Source organism: Anas platyrhynchos, chromosome 5 (genome assembly GCF_047663525.1).
Source record: "Anas platyrhynchos isolate ZD024472 breed Pekin duck chromosome 5, IASCAAS_PekinDuck_T2T, whole genome shotgun sequence".
Taxonomy (NCBI): Eukaryota; Metazoa; Chordata; class Aves; order Anseriformes; family Anatidae; genus Anas; species Anas platyrhynchos.
Window position 1 is genome coordinate 26,339,659 of NC_092591.1, and position 12,935 is coordinate 26,352,593.

General features: G+C 40.9%; 1 protein-coding gene across 1 annotated transcript in view; it reads right to left on the reverse strand.

Moving 5' to 3' along the window:
- PRORP (protein only RNase P catalytic subunit) overlaps positions 1-12,935 on the reverse strand; it is a 45,517-nt gene continuing 32,582 nt past the window's right edge. Inside the window, exons 5-7 of the mRNA XM_072038496.1 lie at positions 3,551-3,699; positions 1,895-2,090; positions 1-432 (exon numbers count right to left, since the gene is read on the reverse strand). Coding sequence (XP_071894597.1) covers positions 292-432; positions 1,895-2,090; positions 3,551-3,699 — 486 coding nt within the window. The 3' untranslated portion in view covers positions 1-291. The remainder of the gene's footprint in view (positions 433-1,894; positions 2,091-3,550; positions 3,700-12,935) is intronic.

Genomic DNA, 12,935 nt, shown 5'->3' on the forward strand with positions numbered 1-12,935 from the left:
TTCCAGGAGGGAAAAACAAGTTTTAATTCAAAATCACATTGAGGCTACAGAAATTGCCAGTAAAGATGGAAATTGTGGACCTAATTCATCCCTGAGGGACCCCCGCTGATATTAACAGATTTACTTCAAGAATGATTTTGACAAAACGCAGTTAATGAATTTTCTTTAGCTACATGCCTTACACAGTAATCCTGTAATTGTGCTGCTGTTCTATGTGTATTCTGTTCTCTTAGTCGGCAGCAGGGATTAAAATAAAAAAAAAAAAAAAAGAAGAAATTTCAGGTTGTGCAATTACACTCTTCCGTACTTCCGATGAAGGCAGAGCCATTTTCTTGGCACTCGATATGAATATTTTTCCTCATAAACGTCTTTATAGGGAATATGCCATGTGTCCCCTGTAGTCTGTACCACAATGTCATAACTGAAAGCAGGCTGTAGGATAAAAAAAAACAACAACACAACAAATCTTGGTTTTAGACTTTCCATGATACGCTACTGAAATACCATTTATAGCTACTTATAAGTTCCAACATTTTCCTTAGAAATCTCCATGGATTCATCTCTTTAACAACTCTCATTTATTTCCCCACAACAAACAAATTATAAATTTTAGCACTGAAGGAAAAACTAAAACATCTTTCAGTATTTTGTGGTCTAGGGGTCATTATAAATGGCTAAAAAAATCCGTTTTCTATCTCCACCAGATAATAATGACTTGAACATAATGCACTGAATTTTCAGAGAAAGCAAAGTTTTTCCGTTCAGTTAAATGAAATCAACTGGGATTTAGCTCAGGGTGTGGAGTTTACCAGTTTGAACTGATAAAGTACATTAATGACATCCTGTGTTTGTTCTCCCACTGCACCTCTTTGCAGAAATGATTTGCTCTATGCCGAGGAGGATATAAGAAAAGGGGTTCTCAATAGCACGTTCCAAAGCAGCCAGCCAAATAAAAACTATTCTTCTGGTCTACTCTGTTACAGATACACTAACTCAGCATACATAACCCAAATAGAAAAGATAATTGGTTTGCAATTATGGCTCTCAGAACACATTTTAACTGTGTATGTATAATCTTGGAAGTCTACAACTGGGAACGTGTGATACGCAAAACCTGCATGGGAATTAAGATGTGAAAATTACTAGCCCTGCTACAACAAAAGAAAGAAACAAAATGCAACTAAAGCTGTGTTACTCAGGTAACCCTGCATCCAATTTTTGCTTCCATAGAAAGAAATGTATATGGCAGCACTGAATGAAAGGCTGTCAGTCTTACATGCTTATAAGCCTGTATCTCTGCAGTCTGACTGAAGTGATGAACATTAATTTACAGTTTTAACTTGAGCAGCAAGGAAATGAATCTGCGTATGTGCAGTATTCCTTTAAGCCAGCAATAACAACAAAGAGGGATCAGACAGCAAGAAACTGTAGGATATGGAATGGCACGTGATGAATTTTTCCCTAGAAAAATCTTAGAACAGCTGCACTCCTGTTAATATACTTTCATGGATCACGAGGACTTCTGTCTCCTAAACAAAAGCAGTAGAGCATTCTGCTATACAATGATATAATGCTTGGTATGCTGTGATTTCAGTAGCTAAATATCGACTACAAACACGACTATTCTGGGCTCTCTTTCATGAAACTTTACAGATATGTTAGGATAATATTACAGTGAATACTGAAATGCCTGTATTTTCCAAGGGCTGCTTCTTTAACATTAACAAGTCTGTGTCATGCCTTATGAATATAGTGAATTTTCAGTAAAAATGGAAGTTTTGAGCCAAATCCACCTCTTATATTCCAACAAAAATCTTTTTGCCTACTAGGCTTGAAATCATATATATTTAACAAACACGCTTTGTGTGCTTTCTGAACGTAGAAGAAAACTTACCAAAAATTTCATAGGATTTCCTCCTACAGAAGGAAAAAGGACTATTTGGTGTCCACGCTGCCACTTACGGAACAGATGACGCGTCAGGCTGTCGGAAAGACAAGCTTTGTGATCCCGGAGGAAGTCTCTCGTAACGAACTTGCAGTGTTTGCCGGATCGAAGAGTGGCATATAACAAGAAGGCATCATCTTCAGAACTTAACAAAACAGATGGAAAAGACAGACATCATTCACAAGGCAGTAACTGGCTGCAGGAAATGAATCAAAGGCTGACCTGGGATTTATTCATCAGCATCACTGAAAATTCCCACTGCTACTCTAGGCCCCTGATAAAATAACTTCTGCTTACCATGAGGCACCAGAAGTCAGAGATTACAATAAAACTTGTGTGCTACACAGAGCACTCTTCCCTCTCATCACTGTCTGGTAATATAATGATATCATCTTTTGCTATAAAACTTAACAGTACAGTATGTGGAACAGAACTACTGAAACTAGTAAGGGTAGCCCCAAAACTTTGTTGGAATGCAAACAATAATCACCCATCAACAGCATGAATCTGTGAGTCTTTGTCTCATGGGTGAATGAACTTCCAAAAAGGCCTGACAATTATTTGCAAAATGTATTCAATATTAGCTGCTATTAAACTGAAATAGTTTTAGGGAAAACCCTCTAAAAGTTCATTTATAATGGGCAGGAGTTACCCCCTGGCTGACGAAGGTTCAGAAGCAGAACTTTGCTTCAAACAACTTACTGATTGCTATGGATTACTCTAATAGTTCAAGCGACATGACTTGAGATAAGTGAGGCTCTCCTCTCCATCCTGTGGTAACTGTGTCCCCTTTGTTGGTGTTTAGATAGTAGAAAAGAAAGCAATGTGATTCAACAGCAAAGAGGACAAGGGCAAGAACTAGAAGGGTGATGCAGGAGAACAGATCTGAAAGAAGGAGACAGAAGAGACTTGGACTGGCTGTTGGGACAAGGAACGTGTTCAGAAGTTCTGGGAACTGGGAGAACACAGGAGCAGTGGCAGAGACAGGCAAATGATCAACAGAGCCCAAATCATATGGAAACTAGGTGGAGCTGGCAATGAAGGAAGACTGAGACTCATTATAAAAGCAGGGCAAGGAGGGGGACACTGGGGTGGAGGCAGAGACAAGTAAATAATTTACAGTCTTGGACAAGCTTGAGTGGACAGGAGCAGCCAGTCTGTTTCCACTCTCAGAAATATTCTACCGCAGGAGCAAAAGGGAACTCCTTGCTCCAGACTCTCCATGTTCCTCTGCTACCAAGCATCACTGGGCAGGCACAAACCTCATCTCCCCCTGAGCAGGGTTACACAGCAGACCCCGACAGTTTACTGATGTTATCAGGTATGCTGTAAATTCAGGCCAGTGTGATCCCTGGCGGTGCTTTCAACAATTACATATCATGGGAAACCATACAGATGTCAGCCCAATTCTAAGTGATTTTACACAATGCATCTTTTAATATGTATCATTGTTTGCAGCAAGTATAGCAAGGGATATGTTTCTCTTTCACGTATAAAACTGGAGATACTAGTAAAGGTACTAAAACCTATAGCTGTTAATACTGACTAAAGGCACATAAATCAGGTGTTGATCTCTGTCAAGCTTAGCCTCTTTCTTCAACTTACATATTTTCAGCAAAGAAGAAGTCTGCCTTATTCTGCATCTCCTTCATAATCTCTCTTTTCCAGTTTGAAGAGTTGACCAGCATGTGTTTGCGGCCCAGCACAAGCAAGCGGGCATTGTTTTTTGCCAGGCAGTTGACAGCCTCAAATAGCTGCAGAAAACAAAAGCAAAACCAACAATTTCCTTAGCTGTAAGACAAGAATGGCAGGAAGCACTCTCACATCTGCATGTCACGTAGAGGGACTTCTGGCATACCCTCGTTTCCTACAGTTCTTACCTGCAACACAAGTTATGTAGATAAGTAACCTGAGTCCATAATAACAAAGGAAACAACAACAACAACAACAACAAAAAAAGATTGTAGGAAGCTGTTCTCAAAACACAGAAAATGCATTGCTATTTTCAGCCTTTCCAGCTCTTGCAGGTTGACATGCCTGAATTCAGTAGGAGATTTCAGAAATCCAGAGCCAGCTGAGGGACCTGAATCACTTTGGGATTCAAGTAGTATTTTGCCCTGGGAATGATTCAGCAGAGAAGCCTTTGTTGGTGTTGCAGAGGACCGAGCCCCAGCCACAGCCGTTCCAGCCCCACCTGTTGTCCAAACCCCAGAACTGCATCTGATCTGGGCTGTCCTGCGGGGAAGAAGCAAGCTACAGCAGAAGGAAATTCGTGACCTCAGGAATAAGGGTTTGTGAAAGCCACATCCAGGCCAGCCTCCCACTTATGAACCAACATCCTGAGGTGACAAATTCACTGCGACGCTGGCAGCTCTTCAGAGGGACTTTTTGCCTGCCTCTGAGCTGTGCCAGTTCAGCAATATGTGCTGCTCTGGGCGGGCATCGGGGCCACGACTGCGGCCTTGGCTTCCCCTCCCTGCTTCGCCCAGAGGTGACGGCACAGACTGACCTTCAGCCTGCAGACTGGCACCACGGGTTGGTCACAAAGCAATGCTGTTTGAATACTGCCCAGAAAGAGGAAAACTCTTTCTTGAGACTGAACATCATGTTTGAAGGCCAAGGACTGTATGCTCAACCTCCAGGGAAAGGTGTTTCCTAATGTGCAACTCTGTTTGCTGATGTGCAATCTCCTGATTTTACTCTAATCCCTCTTTATAGCTTTTCTAGCTACTTCCCTCTTCCTTATTATCTCTTCTCCCTGCTATACCTCCAACTACCTTTCTCTTTCTCTTGTTCTTTCCTTTCCTTTTATGATCATTATCATTATTTGTTATCATCAGCCTTTGTTCCAGGAAATAGACAGATTTTTTCTTGCAACCCTAGAGTACAAATTGGCAATGCCTTTGGTTTGACCTACCTGGAAGTAGCAGTGGAAGGGGTGCTCCCACTCATTCCTGTCTCAAGCCACACATTGCCACCACTTCAGTGGCACGGGATCTAGCAATGTCCCTGCTACCTGTGAGCTCACCAATCCAACAAGAGATTGTTTTATTCTCTGCAGGGCTGAGCTTGCAGCCACACTACTGAAAGACCTGACACAAGGGGAAATAATGGGAAGAAATCACTGGAGGTAGTGAGGCCAGCAAGTGTGAGTGCCCCTTTCGGCAGAGGACCTGTAGTCAGCTCAAACCAAGTGTGCCATGTATCTGGCAGTCAGATGGACCTTCTTCTCCTACAGTTTATTAGAATACATGGTTCTCTACTATGAAGGGCTTCTGGGAAAAAAAAAATGAGGTGTGGGTATAAATTAGCTACAGTTTTGCAATGGACAAACTCAAAACAGCCTTAAATCTTAATAAAATCAACTGGACTCACCATTAAAAACAAACAGAATCTCCTGCCTGCATAACAGCATGTTGTCCCTCCTCTAGTTGCCACAAAGATTAAACTTTACTTACACAAATAAAACACAGAAGATAGAAATTGGTTTTGATTTCACAAGATGCAAATAATTTTGTTCTGCACACCCCCTTGCCTGACACAACTTTACAAAACAGCATTTCATCTCATTTTGGGCTTGGGCACTTAACAAGGGTGGTCTACAGAGAGACACAGAACTTATGTGGGGGGTTTCCCTGAGTGTGTCTACTCCCACGCCTGGCGGCTTCTCAAGAAAGGAAGACATGAGACACACAATAATAACACTCGCTTTAGTCATAGAGGAAAATCAACATAGTACTGTTAACAAAGAAGCAGTAGTGATATCTCGCTTAGAAAGAAAGAGTATTTTATTAATCTCATATTTCCAAAAGTTAGAGAGTTGTTATCTGCCACTACACAATGCACATTTGCTATAGGCAGCAGCTTTTTTGTCGAGCTCTATGAGCAACAGCTCCGTGTAGAGGCACCCTCTGCATGTTCCCACACTAGCTGGGCAGCAAACCTCAGATGTTCAGCTGGATAATTGTTCAAAAAGCAGCGTGTGGAAAACATTTAAAAATCTGCAGCACACACATTCCCCACGTTATTCATTTTCTCAAGAATGAGGATTACAAAATCAGTAAAAGAATGAGCTTTTATAAATATATAACAGATATTATAATAGCATATATAATAGTAACACCTAGTATTATCACTATTTACAAATATTATCTTTCAAAATTGGTCAGCAGAGCATATGAAAAGCTCATTTTCTCTGAAAACTAGAACTGTGAACTGCCATTTTGCAGGGAAGAGAAAATGAGCATGGTTCAATTCATGTGGCCAGATGCAGCTGATTCTGAGAAGCACCAGGAAGCTGTGAACTGCTGCTGCTGTGCTGCACACATCACTGCCACGCAACAAGGTACTGCAAGTCCTACCGGATTATATAAATAGCTATCACTTCATCGAGTCTTATTTCTTTTCCTCTGACAGTGCACATCAGGGTCCATGCTTCTTTCTGAACCAGAGACATTTTAATCAACTGTCTGTAGAGATCACTAGATCCCTCCCCACAAAATTCATGCTCATTAGGAGCTGCAGAATGGGATCTGTTTGCAATCCCTTTCAATTATCAGCTACATTTAAATAATCACTGTGCTGTCCCAGTCTTCGTTTAATGAGATCTTTCTCAAGCTTCTCCTAAACACCTCACCGACAACATGAACAGTTTCGTGTTCACAGCAGGTTAGCAAATTGGACTCAGATGGAACCAGGTTGCAGCCACAAGGAAGTATGAAACTGCACACAGACCAGTGCTGGAGTGCAGACCACTGCTCACACATGTATGATATCTCCCAACGTGGATCTTTGAAGCATTTTGCGATTAATTTTTATAGGAAAAGCATAAAATGGATGCATGTGTACAGTGTACATGCTCTGGTTATTATTTCTGCACCCTAAGCTGTGGATCAGTGGAAGAGCAGCACGCTCGTACAGCAGCCTGGCTGAGTGCATACATTTATCTTTCCTTGGGACAGTCCCAGAGATAAAGGCAGGCAGCTATTTCCCCGCAAGTAAATGAATATTTGTTTTGTATCTGCACCAGTGCAATTTCATGGAATTTCCCCTCCACCACCACGCTCCTGCCCTCATAGCACAATGCACCTTTTTTTTTTTTTTAATTTTTCAGTTGTGCTGATACCTTCTTTTCATGGGGCCATGAGCTCACACTCAAGGGCAGGAACTTCTGGATCAGAGGAACCAGAGAGCACAAACCCCACAGCAACCTGCTGGGGTTTAGCCACGTTATACAATCCCACGTTACAAAAGTCCAAGCTTTGCCAATGTGAAATAGAGCAACTGAAAATGCTGTAGCTGGTAATTTTATATTTTAAAAATCATCAAGTTATACCCTAAAAGAATCACTTTTCAGGTGAGGATTAACTATTAACATATTTGCATTGGAAGGGAATGCTTCATTACCAATTCCTGGGAATAGTTCTGCAGCAACCCCCATGCCCAATTCTGCACAACTGAACAAGGCTAAAACACCGGAGTTAAGTTGAAGGGGCAGACAGTCCTTGTCCCATTGGAAAACATATCCTCATTCTTTCAGCTGTACAACAGCCTCATGAAGTGAATGCATACTTAAATCTCCCTTTTACACAAGTGCATGATGCAGCACAAGGAAGGCAGGTGAATTACTCCACCTCATACAGGGAACCATGAGCAGAGCAGGGTACGGATTTCCTACAGCCAGTCATCCACTCTCATCACTAGATCACCCAGCGCCACGCGTCCCTTTTCCAAAGGTTAGCTTTCTGTAAGACAACCTTTCTCCTTGGACACAGCCGGTGTTTTCCCATTTGGCGGATGGGAAATCCCTAAACGCTGTGCTCAGAGGCACACCCTTTGGCCCTCAGCAAAAGGTGGTGGCTCACCTGCCTACAGCTATAGCAGGAAGAAGAAACCAGAAAGTTTAAATCAGTTTAAATTTGTTGTTAATAAATCATGTGAGACATTTTCTGAACATTTGGTTTTACTGGTTGCCATTTAAAAGCAAAACACACCTACGGCCTGGTATCTGCTAATAACAGCAACAAACTGCTGAGTGTTGCTGCTATTTATTTTCACCTGCTGTCAGTGCTGCCTCCCACCCAGTCCTGGAGCTGTGCAAGTGCAGAGGAAACCTAAAACCACCCCACTGACCACAGGTACAGAGCTGGCCTGAGCACACCATCAATCGGGGCTGAGCATGAGCGCTCTCCATGGGGTTATGCAAGGGAACACTTCCCACCATCAATACATTTATTTGATTTAGTTTGATCATTTTTAGTTCCCTTTTCCAGATTGCAGATAAAGAAGTTCAAAAAACATGTGCACTTATGCGCCACACAGGAGAGTGAGCCATGCCGGGACATGGGAGGTATTTCCCCAGCACGACCAGTGCAGCAGGGAGGGCAGGGTGCTGCCTCCCGGAAATTTAACAACCAAAGCAACCCTATCTGTCACTTTTCCACCGAGCCCAGTCATTTTGCTGAAGCAGATTCAACACCATTATCAAAGCAACAAAGATAATGGAAGCTGCTTCTTATATTCCCTACATTATTGCTGATGACACAGGGTAAATTAGTCTCAAAGTCCTCAGTGTAAATTAGTCTCAAAGTCCTCTTCCCTCAAATGCAGAAGCTGCATACATGTTTCTTGGTTTCCTGCAGATTCCCTTCCCCTGAATAGAAAGTGGCAGCTACTTAGAAGAGAAAGCTGTAATGGATTAATAAATAACAGCAGAAGCTCGAGCAGCCTGGGTTATTGTACTGCTCAAGACAGGCAGTACCTAACTCTTGAGAACTACCTTCTACAATACTGAGGGTTTCTGTAGTGCTGCAGTTACAATGCTGTTGGGAATATTTATATACCATGTTACAGCATGACTGTGCAGATTGATGCAACACACACATCATCATGCAAAACTCTACCAATGACACCACTTTACACATCAGGACAGCAATCATGCAACGCTTAACATGTTTCTACCTGTCTACGTTGACTCCACACCTAGAAATGCCATATCCTCTCCTGAGCGCACACACACACACACACACACACCTTAACTTCCACGACTCATTAGAATTTGTGGTTCACTTTTAGGTGCCAGCTTTTGCTCTTGCCTTCAAAGCGAACTCTGGTAACCAAAGGCAGAGTATGGATTGAACAGGAAAACTAAACCACATTAAGTAAAGATATCCAAGTTGATTTCACATAGATCGAGGATGGTACAGCAGCCTCAGTCTGCCCAGAGGAGATGATGCCCAAATGCAGCTCTGCTGTTTGCAGAGAAATTGGTATTCAGAGGCATCCAAGGGATGCTTCTGCAGCCAAATGCAACCTGACTGGGTACCAAGACCCCAGGCGTTTCAGCAGGTGCCGATGTTCCCGTTGACAGCAAGTGCATCCTGACTCATGCGCCTTCTTGATTCCCAAGTAGCATGGTGAGTAAAGCAGAGTTATAAAGAGTGACCTTAAATGGATTCAACTTAGGCACAGAAGCAATAGCATGTTTTATATTTTCCTGTTTACACGGCATCCTGGATATTATCCCAGTAATAGAGATACCTTTAATTACTACTATACTTGACTTCAAGTGAAGGTGGAACCTGCTCAAAATAATCTGTGAAACAGTCCTGAATGTGGAAGTAGTATGTTCATAATTAGACTCTGGCATTAAATTCTGCTGTATTATAGACTACAGGTAAATTTTCCAATTCCAAACAAGCTTGAAGAGACACCTCTACAAAACAAACTTCTGTAAATTACCTTTAAATTTGGGAAAGCTGTTGCAGATTTCTTCTATGCAATGTGAAGACAGGGATAGGTCCCCATCCTTCCTAGCAGAGATGTGAGTAAAAATAAAAAAGGTTCTGAAATAGATATTTTCTAATATATAATCTAATTACAGCCATATCCTGTCATTATTCCCAAAAAGCATGATGAGCAGTCATTGGATGAATAGCAAATCAGTACTTTCTACAACAATCAAGTGGGATGCATGCAGGGACCAAGGACATCATATATACAAATTATACAAATCACTTTATTTGTGTGTGTGACATGAAGGATAGGGAGGCAGGTGCAGGACCATCAGCTGGAAGAAACACCAGCTTTTTGGAGTCTGTTTTTTCAGAATGGATTGCTGCTTTGAAGATCTCAGGCCCTTCTCCTCAGACCTTACAGTTCACAAACCTTGTAGTGTCACCATTCTTGAATACACTTATGTCACTCTGTTTGAATGGTGGTATTTTCAAGATCATAGAATCCTAGAATCTTCAAGGTTGGAAAAGACCTCCAAGATCATCCAGTCCAACCGTCCCCCCACCACCAATGTCACCCACTAAACCATGTCCCTAAGCACCACATCCAACCTTTCTTTGCCCCCAGGGACGATGACTCCACCACCTCCCTAGACAACCCATTCCAATGCCTGACTGCTCTTTCTGAGAAGAAATATCTCCTCATTTCCAACCTAAACCTTTCCTTACAGAACTTGAGGCCATTCCCTCTTGTCCTATCACTAGTTACCTGTGAGAAGAGGCCAATCCCCAGCTCCCCACACCCTCCTTTCAGGCAGTTGTAGAGAGCAATAAGGTCTCCCCTGAGCCTCCTCTTCTCCAGACTAAACAACCCCAGTTTCCTCATGATCTTCAGATGAGTAAAGGTCAACCATGGATAAATAAAAGAGAAATGGATAATGATAACGGTTAGCAAAGCATGTTATTAAATGAACAATGCCAAGAACTCCGAAATGATGGCTAAAGAAGTGATTAGGAGCTGGAGAACTGCTGATTTTCATAGTATTAATTTGTAAAAGAGAAAAACAGCTTTGTTCTTTGACTCTTACAACAATTTAAGAACTATGTGAACACAAACATTCCTTAGTTGCATAACTGAATTTTTGAAAGTTGAGTTTTGAAAGTCACTGCAGTGCCAGTTAAGTTTCTCAATCCACAAAAAAATCTGTTATGCAGCAACAGGTTTAGAATCACATGGAGACAAAGAAACAATAATATTTTTGTTAAACATCTACAACAGCGTTTTTTTTTATCATTTAAAAAAATATACCATTGATTTAAACATGCAAACTGACCCATACCCATTGATGTTGGCTCTGTAATTATGAATTAGGCATGAAGATCATGACAAAGTGTGAGTTTGAAATCCAAAGTAGCATTTTTGACAAGGCAACAACTAAAACTGGGAAATGTCCATATTCACAAGGAAAATTTAGTAACACAGTCATTTTCTGCTTTTGTCACAAGTGTAGCAATGTAAAATTTCTTTAAGGCTTCAGGAATTCAGAAACACACAACCCACAGCAGCAGTCACAATCAATAATCTGAAATCCCCTCCTAGGCTGTTTGACCTAAGTGATCTCAGATGCTGCACCTCTCTACCACAGCCTGCATCTTCTACTACTCAAAGCATGTTGAAAAAAGGAGAGAGCATGGGTGAGAACTACAAAACTAGGCCATCTCACATGGCTCCTGTTGTTTTGGCTCCACAGTCTCTACTTGGCTGCATGACTTTGAGGGGCAAAAAGATTAGCCACGTGGCTCCCAACCCTATTTCCCATCTACCTGATTTCCTGCAACTGTGTTTGTGGTAGAGAACATGGAGACTTCTGCTGGGAGAAAAGCAGGGGGGAGCACAGTTGCTCTGTCTATAAGCAATCAAATTCATCTATATACACATCAGAGGTTTATTCGTATGGACAGTCACATTTTTAATATAAGATGTTAATCTGAGACAAAACCGGGCAATAAAAGATGTAGGTATGATACAAAACATGGCTTATAAGCTTGGTTCATCTATTCCAAATGCAAACAGTTTTAGACTTCGTTTGTTCTCCCTGAAAATTACACCCTGAGGTACTTCCGCAGAAAGTAAGATCAAGCACCTGTGTCACTCAAGTCTTTTCAGGAATGAAAGCACAATTTGTTGGAATGCAATTCTTTAAATATTAAGGATAAAAAGTCTCTCTTGCATATGTTAAAGCTTTAAAATATACTCTTGCCCAAGAGATTAATTCTCCAGAAATAATGACAGGCTTACAATATCATACCTAATAATTCCTGGATTCTTCCTGTCCTGAATAATTCCTTCCTCAGAGTTAAGTATCAATACCATAAATTAAATAGATATTTTTTTTCCTCAAATTGCAACTAAAAAAAGGAAATTCTAATGATAAAAGAATGGCAGATTTTAATCACCTTGTTCTTTTGATAAGGTTTATTATGAAATTCAGAGAATCAATTTACACAAGTAGATCTGCTAAATCATGGCACAACACCCCTTCCAAATTTCAATAAATTCTGTTTGGCAGACTCTCTCTTAATCTTCTTCTCAAGCCATGTTACTCAGGTTATGGCTCAAGACATTAAAGAAAGAAATACACCTACGTTTCCAGTTGTTGAATGACTGAAACTAGTAATTGATGTTCTGGATCAAAACTTAAGTTCATGCAAACCTGTAACCTATTTCTTTAAAAAATAGTACCAAATGATTCCATTACCCTTATTTTAATACTTTAACCTCACCTGTCTTCTCTATTTTTTCTATGTATCTGATTTGTTGCATACTTTCATCTCCTTTCTTGCAACAAAGAAAAAACAGCAAGATCTTCACAAAACTCATGAGGCATCTTATATGGATTTTTTTTTTTAATTCAGACTTCTCCTGGGAATTCACTATTTTGTATCAAAACCTGAGGATCTTCAAAGTATGAAAGATTTATCAGTATCAACCCTTGACACCCAGGAAATGAGATATAGGTGATATAGGTGATTCTATCAGTGATTATACAACAGTAGGAAAATAAGCATATAAAAGTTCAAAGGACACAAAGTCTTGCTTATGTGTTTCCACATCTCAATACTATCCTATGTTCTCATTCTTGAATTCTTCCTGCTTGTGCTGCTGTTTCCTCAATAGTACCTTCTCACTGTTCACTACACATAGTTTTATTGCACTAAGTACTGCATAAATATCCCCATTATTTTCATGAGCAAGT